At 47.9% G+C, this 17,649-nt stretch overlaps 1 protein-coding gene across 2 annotated transcripts in view; it reads right to left on the bottom strand.

Annotated features, from left to right (window-relative positions):
• Positions 1 to 17,649, bottom strand: part of LOC133130817 (leucine-rich repeat-containing protein 49-like) — a 54,214-nt gene that overhangs the window by 30,742 nt on the left and 5,823 nt on the right. For both annotated transcript variants that reach the window (XM_061245691.1, XM_061245690.1), the window contains exons 7-9: positions 16,697 to 16,763; positions 9,781 to 9,924; positions 1,187 to 1,248 (exon numbers count right to left, since the gene is read on the bottom strand). In XM_061245691.1, the coding sequence (XP_061101675.1) occupies positions 1,187 to 1,248; positions 9,781 to 9,924; positions 16,697 to 16,763 (273 nt within the window). The remainder of the gene's footprint in view (positions 1 to 1,186; positions 1,249 to 9,780; positions 9,925 to 16,696; positions 16,764 to 17,649) is intronic.

Raw genomic sequence — 17,649 nt, 5'->3', positions numbered from 1 at the left:
GCATACAGAGACACATCATCACTGCCAGGCCGAACAGTGCTGGGCCGCATACTTCCGAGGTGAGGTTTTGTCTTTGAAATGAAAAGCGGAAAACTACCTACATTTTTTGTTCATATTCCCAGAATAAAACGATATCATGCTTAGGTCTGACTGAAAGACAACTTTAACGGAGAGCACCGCGGGCAGGTTCACCCACACAGACACACACACATAGAATACCTATGCATCTCAGCACATTTTCAAATAAGTTTAATATTAACCCCTGCTACATCATCCACAATTAACCTGACTGTGTGCCAGTGGAGTGGGTTTCATCTGGAATCACAAAAGAGATAAGTACTGTCTCCCTCCTTCACTTGCTCTCTGTATCGTATTATTTCTCTCTCGCACTCTCCCTCGCTCTATCAATCTGTCACCTGCAGTTAACAGCTCTGTTTCAGAACAGCAAATCTCACAAAAATTAATCTGCCAAACAAGACACGAAAACCAGGATATGAAAAGGCTACAGACAGAACTGCATACAATAATGCACCACCTTTTGTCCTAAAAGAGAAAATGCACAAAAAGGCGAGACATACTGGCCACAGTTCTTTCTGAATCCAGGAATTTTTCCCAGGAACTAATTTCAGCATAATCTGGAGCGCCCGCTAGCCATCTCCTGGGACTGAGACAAAAGCGATATGAATAATCGTTTGCAAAGTCAGAGGGCGGAGGAGAGCAGCCAGGAGGAGGCAGGCGGAGGAACCGCAGATGGCAGTGTTACTCCCTCCGCGCGGCCGACGCTGGCTCTCTCTCAGCTCTTCACAGTAAATTTCCACAGGCGGCGCAGAGATGCTGCAGTCAGCCAGGGAAACTTCCGGAACAAGTTTGCCGCTCACACGCGCAGCGGCCGGCCGGCGAGGGAACGCGTAGCGAAGGCGAGACCACCTGCCGCCCGCTACCCCGCACGCGTGACGCCCCGGACGGGAGAGGGCCGCCCTCCAGAGCGGACGCGCTCACGCCCGTGACGGAAAGTTCCGGATCCTTCTGGATCCCGCGCTGCTCGGTCGCGGCCCTCGGGGCGCGGCTAGGCGGGGCGGGGCGGGGTGCCGCCGCGGCGGGGTCTGCCCGGCGCCGAGCGACGGGGGCGGTGGGGGGGACGGGGGTGCGGGCAGGAGGGGAGGGAGTCAAAGCGACGGGCCCTTACCTGCCGATGCAGTTGCAGCTGAGGAACAGGCGCTGCAGGAAGGGCAGCCGGTCCACCTCCGTCTGCAGGATGAGAGAGGGAGAGGAGAAAGGGAGAGAGAGAAAGGGAGAGAGAGAGAGACAATGGGTGGAGGATGCTACGCTAAGCAGGCTCCCCGGCGGTCAGACCTTCCCCGGCGCAGAGAGGCGGCAGCCCGCAGCCGTCCCCTCGGTCACCTTGTCGCCTGGCTGTACCAGGGCCACGCGCTCGCCGTGCCTAAACGGCCCTCCTCCTGCTGCAGCCACCGCTGCACCGCCAGGGGAGGGGCGGAGAGGAGCGGAGAGAGGGAGGAGGAGGGAGGGAGAGGGGGAGGGGAGTTCCTACGCTAATGCAGAGATCCGGGCTGCAGGGCTAGGCTCTGCCGTTGGCAGGGCGGATGAGCTCCCGACGCGGCCGGCCGGACGCGTGGAGACGCGCGGAGAGGAAGAGCGGCGGGCAGGGGGAGGCTGGAGAGAGCCCGCGCTCGTTCGGGTTTTTAAAAACGTACGCAGAGAGCCGGCGGTCCGTTCCGCTGCGGCGGGGGAGAGAAAAGAGAGGAGCCGCTGAGAGGAGGTGCTCGCTGCATGCCTGATGAGGCCGCACGCGCACGGGCGTGGGCAGCGGTCCAGCGTCAGAGACAGAGCGCTCGCTTTTACCGCTTTACTGCGGGACGGGAGGCTGAGAGAGAGAGAGAGAGAGAGAGGGGGAGAGAGAGAGAAGGAGGGAGGGAGAGAGAGAGAGAGAGAGAGGAGGAGAAAGAGAGAGGGGGAGAGAGAGGGAGGGAGGGAGGGAGAGAGAGAGGGATGTGTGCTCGAGTGGGGGATGACGACACTCCCACAGGGGTGAGGGAGTGGGGGGAGGGGGGAATTGTGCTGTGTCAGACCTCACTGCAGAGACACAATCTCCCTGCACCTTCTCCCGCCCACTCTCACTGTCTGAGCCTCTCAGCTGCTCCCCTACTCATTACACTGTCGGTTCGCCCAGGAGCTGAACGAGCTGGTCAGACAAAGGACTGATAAAAAGGAGTGATAGATACGTAAATGATAGATAAATATGCTGTTAGCAGCTGCTTTTATGTAAAGCGACATTCTGTACAGTATATAAAAGTATATATTTTTCAATATATCAACAAGGCCAATTCCTTTCTTTTTGCAATACGCTAAATACATTTGGGGTTTAGATAAAGACTATAAATTTCAGCTTTTATTTCTGGGTATTCACACCTAGATGAGTTAAACTATTTAGAACATAGCACCTTTGGTATCAGACCATCCAATTTTTAGGTGAGAAAAAGTATTGGTACAGAGAGTATTTAAGTAAATGAAAATAAATAACACTAAATATTTAGTAGCATATCCCTTGCTTGCATTCAGGGGGGGTTCCCTTCAATCTCCTCTTCAGGAGGTGTATTGCATGCTCAATTGGGTTAAGGTCGGGTGATTGACTTGGCCAGTCTAAAACCTTCCACTTTTTCTCCCTAATGAAGTCCTTTGTTAGTTGGCAGTGTATTTTGGGTCATTGTCTTGCTGCATGATGAAGTTTCTCCAAATTAGTTTGGAAGCATTTCTCTGTAAGTTGGCAGACAGAATGTTTTTGTAGATTTCTGAATTCATCCTGCTGCTACCATCATGAGTTACATCATCAATAAAGAGTAGTGAGCCCACTCCAGAAGCAGCCATGCAAGCCCAAGCCATGACACTTCCTCCACCGTGCTTCACAGATGCGCTCGTATGTTTCGGATCATGAGCAGATTTCTTTCTTTCGCCACACTTTGGCCTTTCACCATTTTGGTCCGTCTTGGTCTCATCAGTTCATAAAGCTTTGTTCCAGAACGTTTGTGGCTCATCTCTGTACAAATTTGCCAATTGTAATTCTCACTAGTGATAAGTGGTTTGCATCTTGTGGTATAGCCTCTATATTACTGCTCTCTAAGTCTTCTGCAAATGGTTGATTGAGGTACCTTCACCTCTGCCCAGTGTAGATTGTATGTGATGTCAATGACTGATGTTATTGTTCAACCAATCAATCTAAAAGGACACATCTGGGCAACAAGAAACACCTGTCAGTCACAAGTTCCAATACTTTTGCTCACACAAAAATTGGGTGGTCTAATATAAAAGGGGATATGTTCTAAGTTGTTTAACAAATCTAGAAAAAAATAACAGGACATAAAGGCTGAAATTCGGTTCTGTCATCCCCTGTACATCTTTTGACCTCAAACTCAATTGTCTTCAGTGTATAGCAAAAACAAAGGAATTGACCTGGCTGTTCCATTACTTTTGGATGGGACTGTATGTATACAAACCCATGGGATCAAACCGACAACCTTTGCATCATCAGTGCAATACACCACTGAGCCATAGGGACTGTAGTAGTACATGTCCTTTAGGACATGATCACATTACTGGCCTTAATTGTTTTAGGTTTTTTTTGCTTGGATTCGATCTCTTTGCTTTGACTGTCCACATTCATGTTTGTAGGTGACCCATATCTGACGTAAGTGGAAACAGACCTCTGCCGTTTTTTGTTTTTTTTTGTGCGGAACTTAAATTGAAGTTATGACTTTGTGTTAATGAGCCTAATTTTGTTCAGCAAGAAATGATGGCCAGTTAGCCACCATTCATATTTTCAAGTCAAAGGGGAGCTAGCCTATGTACCGTTAACCCCTGCATGTTACCCATTAAGCTCAGTGTGAGGTTCTGACAGATTTCATAACATAATATTTCATAATAAACATAAATAAGATGTTTATTAAAAGACCTTGAAGAGAGAGATTATTCTCTCACTTTCTCTTTTAATATTTCTTTTGGCGTATATTAGATCACTGGCCTAAATTATTTCAGGTTCTTAACCCTTATGGTTTTAAAGCACCAGAAACAGGAAATGACTTAAGATACTGAAGCTTAATAACCTACGTAAGCAACCCCTCCCACCCCCACCCACACGTCCACTTCAAACACACAACGGTCTGACCACCACCCTGTTGAGAAATCTCGAGGAGAACGGCGTCATTCACTGACAGCTCCCGTCTCCCGGTTCCCAAAGAGACCGTCTCCACGGCATCCATGCCCCAGTGCCCGGTTCCCTCCTGCAGCGAGTCGTTGGAACGTGCCGCGGGTTTCTCCCGTGGTATGCGGGTTCCACCAGCGCCCATCTGTTCCCATCTGCGATTCGGGACCACCGCTCACAAATCTGGCAAGGACAGGCCTGGCAGCCGCTGAATTAGGTTCTGGAGTGTATTGTGTAAGGGTGGCACTGGCTTCAATACCACTGCCCAGCGTGTGTGTTATGTAAATGGAAGATAAACCAGAAACCAGGCTTTAGTCCACCACTTTAGTCCAGTGGAGATATAACCTTCAGACGTGAAAAAGCTGATCAATACAGGAAAAACATTCATAAGCCTGTGATTTGTTTAAATGATACAAAGACCTGCACTACAACTGTAATTAACAAAACAACACATTCAAATTGCTTTGCACCTGAAGTATGTTTAAGTTGCTATTAAATGAATTCCCTGAAATATTAATTAGAGAAGTTGTTGCAGTAACAAGGAATGTATAAGGATAAATAAACCCATGAACATTATACTGTACATAGAAAGCCAGGGACCTAACATCCTAGTAAAGAGCTATATAATGGGCTAAATACTTCATACTGCACATGTGAACTGAAAGCATCAGGGGTTAAACCGTTTATAGCGTTTCTAAAACTGATATGGTTCCCGTGTACTAACTGCCTTCGGATAGCCTTGGATAGCTACTGTAGCCATCCTACGGGGTTGTGAGGCTCAAAATTATTAACACAAGGCAATTTTCCCTGAAACTCTTTCTACCCAACTCCCCACAGAGGAGTTCGCAGCTCGAAATGCAAGCGCATCGACTGTACCGAATCAAACCACTGACGCTTGTGAAGAATGGAAAAGAAATAAACAAACTAAGCGAACAAAAAACAAGATGAAAGGAGCCTCACGCTCTGGCAGGGCTGTTGGAGGAGACCCAAAGTTCACACGCTGCTGAAAACCGCCGGCAGCTCAAAGCCGCTTCACGCTGGGGAGCCGGGCACTCACGCAGGCCAAGGTGGTGTCTTGCTGCCATCTGGGAACTCTGTGCTGTGTTTCAAACCCACAATTAAAGCCACTTAATTCTGATCAGTCCGGGGATTTAGACACCCCGGCGCCTTCAGCGTCTCTCGCAGACACCCCTGCAGTCATCCTCCTCATCGGCACGCCGCGTGTTTGAGCAGCGCAGAGCTCCCTTCAGCGGGCCAGGCCCCGCGATTAAATAACCACGGATGAAGGGGAGAGCCTATTAACCTCCCGCTAATTTCCGTACAGGAGGCCAAGCCAAAGGCCAAAAGCCACGTGCTGCCGACGCGGAGACGCGAAGCAGAATCGCTGCGCTCGAGAGCGCTGGAAACCGTTTCCTTTTCACGGCTTGACCTCCGACCCCTGAGGTCCATGCGGGCGCTGACCCTGGCAGGCATGCAGGGCTTTGAAGCCACTACAAGAGGACTTTTTAAACTGGCACACACGTCTTCATTAAAGGTGCCATATTGACATGCCTTATCTGTGGGTTTTTGCGGTTATGATGGAGTCAGGAGCTGACACCACATATCTTAAAACTGAGATATTTGCTATGTGGCTCTCTCCTCAAGACACTGCACTGAATGTTACTGCCCACCAGTCAGTGTTTTTACCCAACTAAGAAGCGCACAGCTTCTGAAATTTAGCTATGCATGACATCTGCATAGTTTTTCCACTTAAGGTGCTTTTGTGGTTTGCCAGCCCCCCATGACTTTTGAAACCTGACACTGAGACGAGATTAGGTGAACATTTCTAGTAAGCTCGGAAGCATCCTAGGTGCTTGCAAGGCCAATCATTATTATCACTAGAAACACACTAGGTCTGAGGGATAGATTGGTATGATGCAACAATCATGAATGCTGTAGAATATTCTGGAGATTTTGTGCAGTACTTACTGAAAGTAAATGTGCAAATGAACACAGGTGTGAAAGACACATTTAAAGATTGTTCTTCCTCTTTGAAAGTGTGTCTTTGCACATGTGGGTGACGACGCTTATTGATTTCAGAACCTTGGACAGCTCAGCAGACAACTCGGACAACGGGACATTGGTTCAGCCAGAGACTCGGAAGAGCCCGGAAACAGGATATACAGACACAATTCTGTATGGTCGGAATGATGACATTTGTGTGGATATATGAGTCTTTCATCCAGGATCTATAGTATTGCATTACATTGTAACTGCATTATGCTAGGTTTTTTTTCCCCATAAAGAGAATAACTGAATGAGTATTGTATTGTAGTGTATTACATTTGCAATGGCAACTGATAGAGTTACATATGGGCTCATGCTGAGTGGACTTGTAATGTGCTCATTGGACTTTGGATGGTGCATAAGTGTATCAGCTTGGAGTCGCTCACTCTCAGATAGGCACTGTTAAACTGGCTCTCTTTGTTCCTGAACCAGAAACGTGAGACTGAGACAACACGCACAGTGCACTGATAATGTTCACGTTTCAAACAGAATGCAATCTGCATTTCCAATGATACTTGTTTACCGTGAGATACTGTACTGTACATACTGTATTTATCGTACCCCTATAACAATGGCATTGTGTGCACAGCACAATCCCCCCACCAGGTTCTAGGCTCCTGGTCCCGTCACCCCACCTCAGCTGGTGAAATTTATCAGCCACCCCTCAGCAGAAGGATGATGTCATCGACGCGGCTCGTGACCACGGTGAAGAGAAGCGGTCCGAGAGAGGAGGAGCCTCTCTGAAACGACGCTCTCGCTATCTCGAGCGTATCTCAGAGTGCAGCAGTGCGTGACTGCTGAGCGGGCCTCGGCTGTGTGCGGGAATGTGGGAACGGCCGCACGCGTTCGGCTTCGTGTCCCGTGTTTAACATTCCTGCCGTTCCGCTGCGGTTTCCCCACGCCCGGGCTCCGCTGACAGCCCCGAGCGGTTGGCCGCCGCGGAGTCACCGACGCCTCGCTCCGCCCGTGACACAAAACGTTACCAAGGGAGCGAGCGCTCGTCACGTTCCAGCGCACACGGCTTCCCGAGAAACAACAGCCACACTGCTAAAACCTGCTAAAAGTATTTCAGTCTGACATTAAAATGTCTTAAAGTGTTATTTCTTTCATTTTTTTGTTGCCAATGAGGTAAGACAGTTTGACTCATTTCAAGATTTGCTAATGGAATAAGACATTTCCACTTGAAAAGCAACCATTGACATAAAACAAGCTCATATTTTCAAGTTGAGAGAAAAAAAAATCTTAAGTCTAATTACAAGACTAAATGCTTGTTAAGACTTGTGTCTCTCGGCAGAGCGTGTGTGAAAAGACACAGGGTGGCAGGATCCCTGGAGCAAACTACGGTACGTGACCCGTATTACTTCAATAAATAACCATTGTCATTGGCATTACTTGCCCTGAAGCAGACTACTGTAGGCCACCATATATAATCCAGCATCTGTAATGATATAATGCAGTCACGGCCTACACTGATCCACGTTTGAAGGTAAACCTCTGTGAACTTCTCTTGAGGGCATGTTGTTTCAGGCTGTCTTTTTTTGGTAAATAGTCTTAGACGCACACAAGATAAAGCACTCAATAATTTAACCATGTCCCTGAATCACTGCACGAGCATAAGTGTAGGTTTCGACTTGTTTATAACATAAACCTCAATGTCGTATAGCTCATCCTTGCAACCTCTTCCAAAAATCCACTTTACATTTCGCAAGGATGAAGAGAAAACATTTTAAGAGAACCTCTTAAGATTTCCCTGTTTCGGTTGCCCCTGCAATAAAATCTTGGCAGGATAGCCCCGTAATGAAAGACGCAAGAGGAGAATATTGCTGAGGGGTAGAATTTTTCTCCGTCTATCTTGGGATTTTAAAAAAAATACATATACCCATATCCCATTATTAAAATGGAAGCCCTTCCAACCAAATGTTTTCAGGAGACTAAGATATGGGAGATGAAGGGAGTTGTGGATGACCTGGGTGCGTGTGCATGGAAATGCTGCATATTTCTCTTTATGACTGTATGTAAAAGTATGTTTGGGGTCTAATTAAGCACACAATTATTGTGATAGAAATATTTTGATGCTTTGGTAGTTGCCGCCTTATTGTTTCCAAAATTACCAGCCTTTTATCTATAAATATGAAAAATCTGTGAGAAACATCTAATTTTAGAGCGTGAATGAAAGTTTGGCACCTGCATGGGAAAGTGCCAAAACTTCTATAATATATACAAAAACAATTTTTGTATATTTTCATTGGTATGCAAATTTGCTACAGGACTTAGTAGCATAGTAGCATGTTTATTGCATGTTTACCATTTAAAGGTACAATAGGTGAGGTTTTTGCATTAAAACATTGTTAGAAGACCATTGTAAATCCCTTCCTATCATTGAAAAAGGCTCACTGACATGTTGACTCGCCCTCTGCCAGTGTTTATAGTCCTTAAATTCGGGTTTCAAAATATGCAGTTGATGCATCAACACTGTACCAAAACAAATAATTCAAGCTCATTGGTTGAAAATTGATTCTAATTGCCACAGCCAATGGCGTTTCAACCTCAGTGCATTCACAGAGAAGGGGTGGGATAAACAGTGTTGTGGTTTGAGCGTGTTTATTAACTTCCTCTCTTGACCATTATAAGTCTGAAATTACCTACTGTCCCTTTGATCAATAGGTAATTAGAAAATTATACAGTATCAATATGAAACCAGGTTAACTGATTTTTAAGAGATGACACTAAATGGGGTCAAATTGACCCCAAACATAATGGACGGTTATGAGGCAGCCTGTGGTCTGTGATGAGTAAGCCTATCAACGTGATAATGTAATTTTTTCTTCCCTCAGTGAATGCTTTCAGTGAATTGAGATGGAAGCTGAGGCGGCCATTTTGTTTCAAGTTCTTTTTCACCAGCAGTAGCAAGCATGAGCCTAGCGGTGGAGGAAAGTGAGCATATGTGTGAGCATATTCCATAGGGGGCGACATGGCTCAGGCAGTAAGTCGTCTGGCAGTCGGAGGGTTGCCGGTTCGATCCCCCGCCCGGGCTGTGTCGAAGTGTCCCTGAGCAAGACACCTAACCCCCAAATGCTCCTGACGAGCTGGTCGGGGCCTTGCATGGCAGCCAATCGCCGTTGGTGTGTGAGTGTGTGTATGAATGGGTGAATGAGAAGCATCAATTGTACAATACTTTGGATAAAGGTGAGTACAGTGGTGAGTGGTTCTGAATGCAGCACACATACTACAGGCAGGACCCCCTGCAATCCATCTCGAACAGCTGCTGATATTAGTAGTACAGATCTGAAAGGGCAGCCTGTAGCATATGGGTAGCGTAGTGGTTAATGTACATGACTGGGACCCGCAAGGTCGGTGGTTTGATCCCCGGTGTAGACGTGATAAAACCCCCACAGCTGTCAGGCCCTTAGCCCCACTTGTCTCCTGCTTAGTCTAGCCAACTGCAAGTCGCTTTGGATAAAAGCGTCAGCCAAACGACATTACAAACGGCTGCTGGCAGGAGCAGGCCGGAGGAGACTCACCACGTAGGAGATGCGGTTGTGCCGCAGGTTGAGCTCGGTCAGGGAGTCCAGGCCCTCCAGCCCCTCCACCCTGCTGATGAGGTTCCCGGCCAGGTTCAACACACGCAGCTCCGCCAGGTGGGAGAGGTTCTCTATCTGCGCAATCTGAGGAGAGAGGAAGAGCGCGCGCACACACACACACACACACACACACAACATGCGTGTGTCAACAGCCAGAAGTGGACATGCCTCTTACAATGAGATGCAATATACAGCAGTGATCAATTTATAAAAGAACGCAGATGTTATCGAGAGGTTCAGAGCTTTTTCAGACCAAATGTCAGAATGGGGAAGAAATCTGAGTGACTGTGGAATGATTGTTGGTGCCAGACAGGGTGGTTCGAGTATCTCAGAAAGCGCTGATCTCCTGGGATTGTCACACACAACAGTCTCTTTCTTCAGGGAGCAAATGCACGCTAGTCAGCATGCTCCAATGAGGATTTCTCTCGCTGAAGAGAGGAGAAAACTGGGGGGGAAAAGTGCTAGATAATAGCGTTAGTTCACATGACCTCACGGAAGGCTGTCTGGACATCCAGTTTGTGTATTGGCAGAGACAGTTTCTTCACAGACACTAACCACAAGCCCACTGTGCAGGAGCCTCACTGTTACTCCTACACGGACTGCTCTTATTCGGTTCACTGAGACTTTCAATGTAAATTTCAGTCTGTTTATACTGGGCTATAAACAGAACCCTGGCAATATGCTATACTGTAAAACATGTCAGTGGATTTTATGGTGAAAGTCTTTAAAATATCGGAGATACGAAACTGTAAACAGCACAAATGTAAATAATTGTATTATTCACAGAGAAACACCATAATACATTAGTTAGAGCTAGACAACCTGCTACAACATCCTTGACTTATTGATACCGTTATTTAGAAGGTAAAGTTCTGCCAAACCAGTTGCTAGTACTTTACCGTCAAATGTACTTTTTTACAGCGTAGCACAACTGAGGCCAGGGTTCACCGTGAATTTGAGATGAAATATTTTTTGGCACAGTTCTGTCCCTCAAGTTCTCAGGAACTCCCCGCAGCCTCCAGGCTCTGCATTAATTCTACATTCTCCAGCGAAATTATGCAAGGAACTTTGGGCGATGGAAAACCCTCCGGGGGGCGGTGAGATACGACTACCCTTCAAAGATGACGGAACTTGCGGGGGCCCCCTTGTAATGAGCCTAACTAACTCACACCTCCAGGGAGACACCACCGCGGAGGCAGAAAGATGCCCGATTTAAGGCGCTTGTCACCTCCTCGTCGAGTCCTCTGCGCATCAGACAGCATGGAAATCAGACCCTGCGCTTCCAAAGGGGCCTCTGAGTATTACAAACTCCCGGGAGCTATGAAGGGACCCCGCAGGTCATTGGAAAGAGCTGCAGCTATCGATGCAACATCCCCCCGTTCGCAGGCTTGTAAATCAAGGCCAGATTGTGCACGTCCGCTCTCAAGTCGAATTCCACATGAGCGGCAGACAGAACTGCGCTGGGCTGTAACTGGAGACAGGCTGGCGGAAGCAGGCTCCGCTCCCCGCTCTCTGTCCCGGGTGACGGGGGCTTCCAGGTGGCCCCACAGGCAGCCCGACAAACTCTGTAGACCCCGCACTCACTCTGCTCCATATTCTTAATGACCAACGTGCTGTCTCTTCACCGTTGGAGCCAAAATATTTCACTTCGCATCTCATGAATATGCATGAAGGGTAAAGGACCACGAGCAATACTGTGCCAGGGGTTGTCCAGTGTTGCAATATGGCACTGGAAGCTTACTTTATGAATTCAAATTTCCTGTGGTTAGGAATTAGGGGAGGACAAAAGAAATACAAGAGTATGCCATCTAGTTGGACTGTAGAATCGATGTCGATGGAGGCTTAATGTCCAATGTGCCATCTCTTCACCACTGGGGGAGAAAGAGTCCAATTTAATGCATCCCGTGAATATTCCCGAAGGGTAAAAGATCAGCGGCATTACTGTGGCAGTGGTCGTACTGTACTGCAACTTTTTGAACCTCCTTTGGTGTTCAAAAGAATGAAAGAGGACCATCTTTGTCGGCCATCTTGGCTCACGTGCAGCTGTATCAGGTCTCCGCACCACTTCTTTCCACTGTTACCGTCGGCCCTCGGGGAGAGCGAGCGGCAGGTTGTGTTTGGAGGGAGGTGGGGGGCAGGGGGCACATCTGGGACAGGTAATGACTTTGTTATGACTTTGTTATGACTGCAAATGATAACGGAACTTTCGGCTCAGGTTGACGTCTCGCACAGGTTGCGTTTCGGAAAGGCTCCGGGGGAGGGCAGCCGGGTTTCCCGCCGAAAGCGGGCCTCCACAGGTGCGGGGCGAAGACAAAGTAGCACAGCGAAGCGGAGGCCACTTCGTTATTTGTGCATGAGAGCCCGAGGAACGTCGCAGTGGGAGAGCCGGCAGGGCTCGTGGTGGTATGGGTACTGTATGGGTGGCCATGCCCTTTCTTTCCGGTTCGGTGATACGTGAGGCCTCGTTGCCTTTTCCGTCGCTCCATGAACACGCGGCTCGCGTTATCTCCCAGCCGTCAGTCATCGGGCCTGATTAGATAATCCCGCCCCGGGATATTTCACTTTGGCGCGTCGCGGCTCGCTGTGCCTGTTCACCCCGCCCAGGCATACCGGCCGTCTCAGGTGCACCGACCGTGCCGTCCGGCTCGAGCGAGCCGCTTAATCGAGCTCCCGCGCATTCCTGCTCGGCTTTGCCCCCACTTCTCTTTCGACATGAATGCATCGCGGGTCAGGGAAGCGCGCGCTTAGCCCGGAGAGTTCCATTACAAATTAGACACCGCTTGAAATCCAACAGGACACCGCCATTCCATTCTTTATCTGTCTCTCTGTCCATTCTCTCTCTGTCTGTCTGTTATGTGTCTCTCTGTCCATCCTCTCTATCTCTGTCCGCTATGTCTGTCTCTCTGTCCATTCTCTCTCCCTCTCCGCCAGTTGTCTCTCTCGCTCTTGCTCTCTGCCCTCTCTCTCTCTCGCTCTCTGCCTTCTCTCTCTGTCTCTCTGTTCGTTCGTTCTCTCTGTCTGGCTGAATTAGCTGAGGGCCTCTGGTTCACAGCTGCCTGACCTTGTAAGACAGCGGTTGGGTTTTTGGTTTTCGACGTAAATAAAAGCCACCTGACATCGGGAATGTGTTTTGTCCTGCAGCCGCGAAAAAATGTAAAGCAACAAAAAAGTAGGGCAGACAGGATTTATCAGGTTTTAGCTGATTGTCTGAAGAAAGCTTAATCTCCCATTCTCCATTTCCCTGGGAGATCTGTCTCACGTGTGCAGTGCCCCCGAATGCAGCAGAAAGCACACAGAGCCGCTGCCCTGAGCTCTGCTGCCCCCTACAGGGGCCAGTAGGAATAACAGGAGGCAGCTGGAACTACAGTGGGAGCTAACTGTACAGTCGGAGGGGTGCAGAGGCAAAGTGCGTTTACAAGAGGGAGATGACCTCAGGGTCTGGAAAAGTTCAGCACAGTTGGGTCATATTGAGGCAGGGCTGCTTTCAGGCTAAGGAGCAAGACTGAGTTCAGGACAGTTTGGTCATATTGAGGCACGGCTGCTTTCAGGCTAAGGAGCAAGACTGAGTTCAGCAGTTGGGTCATATTGAGGCAGGGCTACTTTCAGGCTAAGGAGCAAGACTGAGTTCAGGACAGTTTGGTCATATTGAGGCAGGGCTACTTTCAGGCTAAGGAAAAAGACTGTGTTCAGCAGTTGGGTCATATTGATGGAGGGCTGCTTCCAGCCTAAGGAGACTGTGACACAGTAAGGTTATGCCAGCCTCACCAGCTTTAACCGGTCAAGCAGGTCATAAGCTGGCCTAGCTGGGTATGACCTGGTCAACCAGCTAGTGCTGATAGCTTGTCTGAGCTGGTAGCTGGTTGACCAGAGCTGTGGCAAAACATGGCTTGAGCCGGTCAAACCACATCAAGCTGGTCTGAACTGGTCAACCAACTACTTGCTCTTTCAAAACCTATGCGATCTATGCCTTCCCCCAGACCTACATCTCAACACAAATTCAACACAAGCTTCTAGCTACAATCTTCCTCTCTCATCTCTCATCTGTTGCCAGAAGCCTTGTGTGACTGCTGCGTGAGCACGCTGTGATCTCTTCAATGGCGTTTGGGCGTCGAGTGACCCGAGCCAGACCTCGCACAGAAACCCACGGACAGGGAAAGTCCATAAAGGCCGCATGCAGCCAGGACCTCGCTGCTCCTTAAAAAACGAGCGCACTTGTGTAACATGACAAACTCCTTTCGCGGTTGAAAGGTGGACCACCGTGGCAAATATTTCGTCCCTTTGATAGCTGTGAAAAATATATACGGCAAAGAAACGGGAGTATATAAATACAAAGCTGTGAAACAAAGAGTCCCCTTGGACAGGAAGTGAGCTCTAAACTAACCCTGAAGTGTTTATCTTCTCTTCGCTGTTTGTGTTTTTTCACGTTAATTAAAAATGTCAAGGCCCTGGGACCACACGCAGACTGGGTGAATGTGTTTTGCACAACTGTGCCATAGCAACGCAGGCGCTGTCTGGTCTACGGTCCTGTGCGCTGGCTCTGTGTGCAGGCTGCCATTTCCATGCAGAGGCCCCCGAGCCCTTGGCACAGTCCCAAGCTTCTCAGCCTCTTAAAGGCACAATAGGTAAGATTTGTGTGTTAAAACATTGTTACAAGACATTGTAAATCCCTTCCTATCATTGAAAAAGGCTCACTGGCATGTTGTCTCACCCTCTGCCTGTGGTTACAGTCCTTAAGTTCGGATAATTTGGAATAATTTTAAAATATACAGTTGACGGACCAACACTGTGCCAGAATTCAAGCTCAATGGTTGAAAATTGATTCTAATTGCCACAGCCACAGGGTGTCAATGTCAAGAGTGTTCACAGAGAAGAAGGTGGGATAAACAGTGTTGTGGCTTGAGGGTGTCTGTTGCTGCAATTCCTCTCTTGACCATTACATTACTTTACATTACTGGCATTTGGCAGACGCTCTTATCCAGAGCAATGTACAGTTGATTAGACTACAAGTGAATCCTCCCCTGGAGCAATGCAGGGTTAAGGGCCTTGCTCAAGGGCCCAACGGCTGTGTGGATCTTATTGTAGCTACACCGGGGATTGAACCACCAACCTTGCGTATCCCAGTCATTTACCTTAACCACTACACTACAAGCCGCCCTGCTAAGAAGGGTGAAATTACCTATTAATATCAGCCTCTTACCAGAAGGCTGAATTCAGTGTCCGGACCTTCGGAAACGCTGCCACATAGCAAAATTCCCAGGGCTACACTTATCCCCCAGATCTGTGGTTTGTGAGCTACTGGTGATGGAGAAGGTGTTTACACAGGATACAAGATGTGAAAAAAAGCTGTTCAACATTACTTCCAGTCACATTGAAGAGTCAGCGGGCTGTTGAAGGTTTAGTGGGCTGGTAATGTTTGAGAACTGCTGCTCTAACCAGTCTACCCAGTCTCAGACACAAAAAGGCCCAAAGGCCCTGGGACACAGACATAACCGGCAGACACCTTTGAGCAGGGGTGCACAACTCTGGTCCTGTTTGTTCCAACCAATTACCTTCATTTATTTTTCTGACAGCTCTATAAGTTATGTTGGTTCACTCCTTTACTGTACACAGTACAATCTTTAGGACACACTAGCAGTCTGCAGCTGTAGCTGGCATGTATTCAAATGTTTGTTCAAGACATTATTTAGCTAATTAAATAATTAAGAGCAGAAGTTGCCACAAAATCCTGAAGCGGATCAGCCCTAGCTGTGCACCCTTAAGCCGGCCATACTGCCCTTACCTCTCAGACTCCAGGTCCTGGCCAGGTCTAACGGAGGCTTCCGGCCCCCACAACCCAGCTACCCGGAGTAAACACGTCCCCAGCAGCCCGGTAATGCCAGGGTGCCGGGGGTCGGCCCTGGGCGATCCGCGCAAAATAATCCGCCTTGTCAAAAGAACCCTTGTACACGGGCGGCCAGAACTGGGCACGGGCCGACGGGAGAGCATTACAGCTCTAAGCCACGGATAACGGCGGGCGGGCAGCAGCTTAATGACGGGCTTCCACACAGCCGCTAACGAGAGCGCTCGCCAGTGCCAGGGAAGACAGCCCGCCCCGCTCCGCCAGAGACCCGCTGTCTGGAGGAGGTGTCTGCGCTTTAACTCTGAGGGTCACCATGGCGCACTGTCAGTCATTAAGCAGCTGCAATATGGTGGACTAAACTAAGACAGCCTTTACCTCCGAGAGACTATAGATGAATGCAAACAGACAGATGACATACACTCAGTGAGCACTTTATTAAGTATTTATTATACTTGTTTTTTGGACTTATTGGTGTTTTGCTGCTGTAGCCTATCCACTTCGAGGTTTAACACGTTGTGTGTTCAGAGATGCTCTTCTGCACACCACTGTTGTAATGCATTACTGTCACCTTCCTGCCCTCTGACGTCTCTCTTCAACAACACATTTTCACCCGCAGAACTGCAGTTTTATGTTTTTTGTTATTCACACCATTCTCTGCAAACTCTAGACTGTTGTCCGTGAAAATCCCAGTTCAGCAGTTTCTGGGATACTCAAACCACCCTGTCTGGCACCAATAATCATACCACGGTCAAAGTCACTTAGATCACATTTCTTCCCTATTCTGACATTTGGTCTGAACAACAGCTGAACCTTTTGACCATGTCTGCATGCTTTTATGCATTTAGTTGCTGCCACATGATCGATTAAATACTGCCATTAACGAGCTGGTTTACAGGTCTACCTAACACATTTCTCACAGAGTGTAGATTAATGTAAACACACAGATGAAAAATATGAAGAAATGGGCTATTTAACAAGAGTTAGAACTTATCCGATTGGAGTAAAAGAAGATCCTACCTGATTGGCGTGCAAGTCGAGAACATCCAGCTTTGTCAGGGACTCCAGATTCCAAATCCTCTTTATCCTGCAAACACACAGAGAAAAAGTGTCACTTTGTTCCGAGGCATAAGAGCAAGGAAAGAGAGACACAAAATGTAACATTCCTAGGGGAGTTTTCTAGTTTCTCAATGACAGTTCACTGAATGCCAATTACTCCACCATTGTAGCTTCTGCCTACTAAATGCAAAACAACAGCAAAAAAACACTTCATTTCTATAGGTCAGTGACATGTGGTACACTACTACAGTACATAATATCCCTTTGCCTAGGTCATAGTGTTCACTACTACACTTTATTTAACCCAAAACATTTGCCATTTGCCATATGGAAAAAAACAGCCCAGACTAAGGACAGTTGACTGATGCAAGCAGAAGTGACACAGGTAATGGGTATGTGTGATTACTTCTACACTCGGGATGGAAGTGCAGGGCCGTACTCTTGCAATGTGGCAGCCATTCTGTCAGGGTTACAGGAGTTGAGACTCTGAAAAAAGCTCAGTGTAACCCAAAGCTGTGGTATGTCCCTTTTTTTTGAAAGCCACCGGTAAGTGTTCCGGAAACAGATCTTAAAGCAGAAATGTTATATTTTACATATTTGGAAGAAAACCAGACGTTGGCAGTGAGATCCCTGTGGCATTTGAATTTGTGGTTTGTGACTTTCATCTTCTCTTGCCCAACTGTAGTATCTAGTAAGGGGATACAGGACTTTCATACGTGCTTTGTGTACAGATCAACTGCTGAGCAGATATCTGTTTCTAATGCGGTTTTTCAGATGTTGCAGCATTAATGGAACACAGCAAATACAAGTCAGAATACATAAATATGTCAAACCGCCTTATCACGGGGAAAACAGACAGACGACTGCTACAGCGTTTCACGAGTCTATAAGTGGACGTGTAGGCTGTTCGTACG

The sequence above is a fragment of the Conger conger genome, chromosome 6 (assembly GCF_963514075.1).
Source record: "Conger conger chromosome 6, fConCon1.1, whole genome shotgun sequence".
NCBI lineage: Eukaryota > Metazoa > Chordata > Actinopteri > Anguilliformes > Congridae > Conger > Conger conger.
The sequence above is the reverse complement of the archived record's forward strand: the minus strand, read 5'-3'. Positions and strand labels throughout refer to the sequence as shown.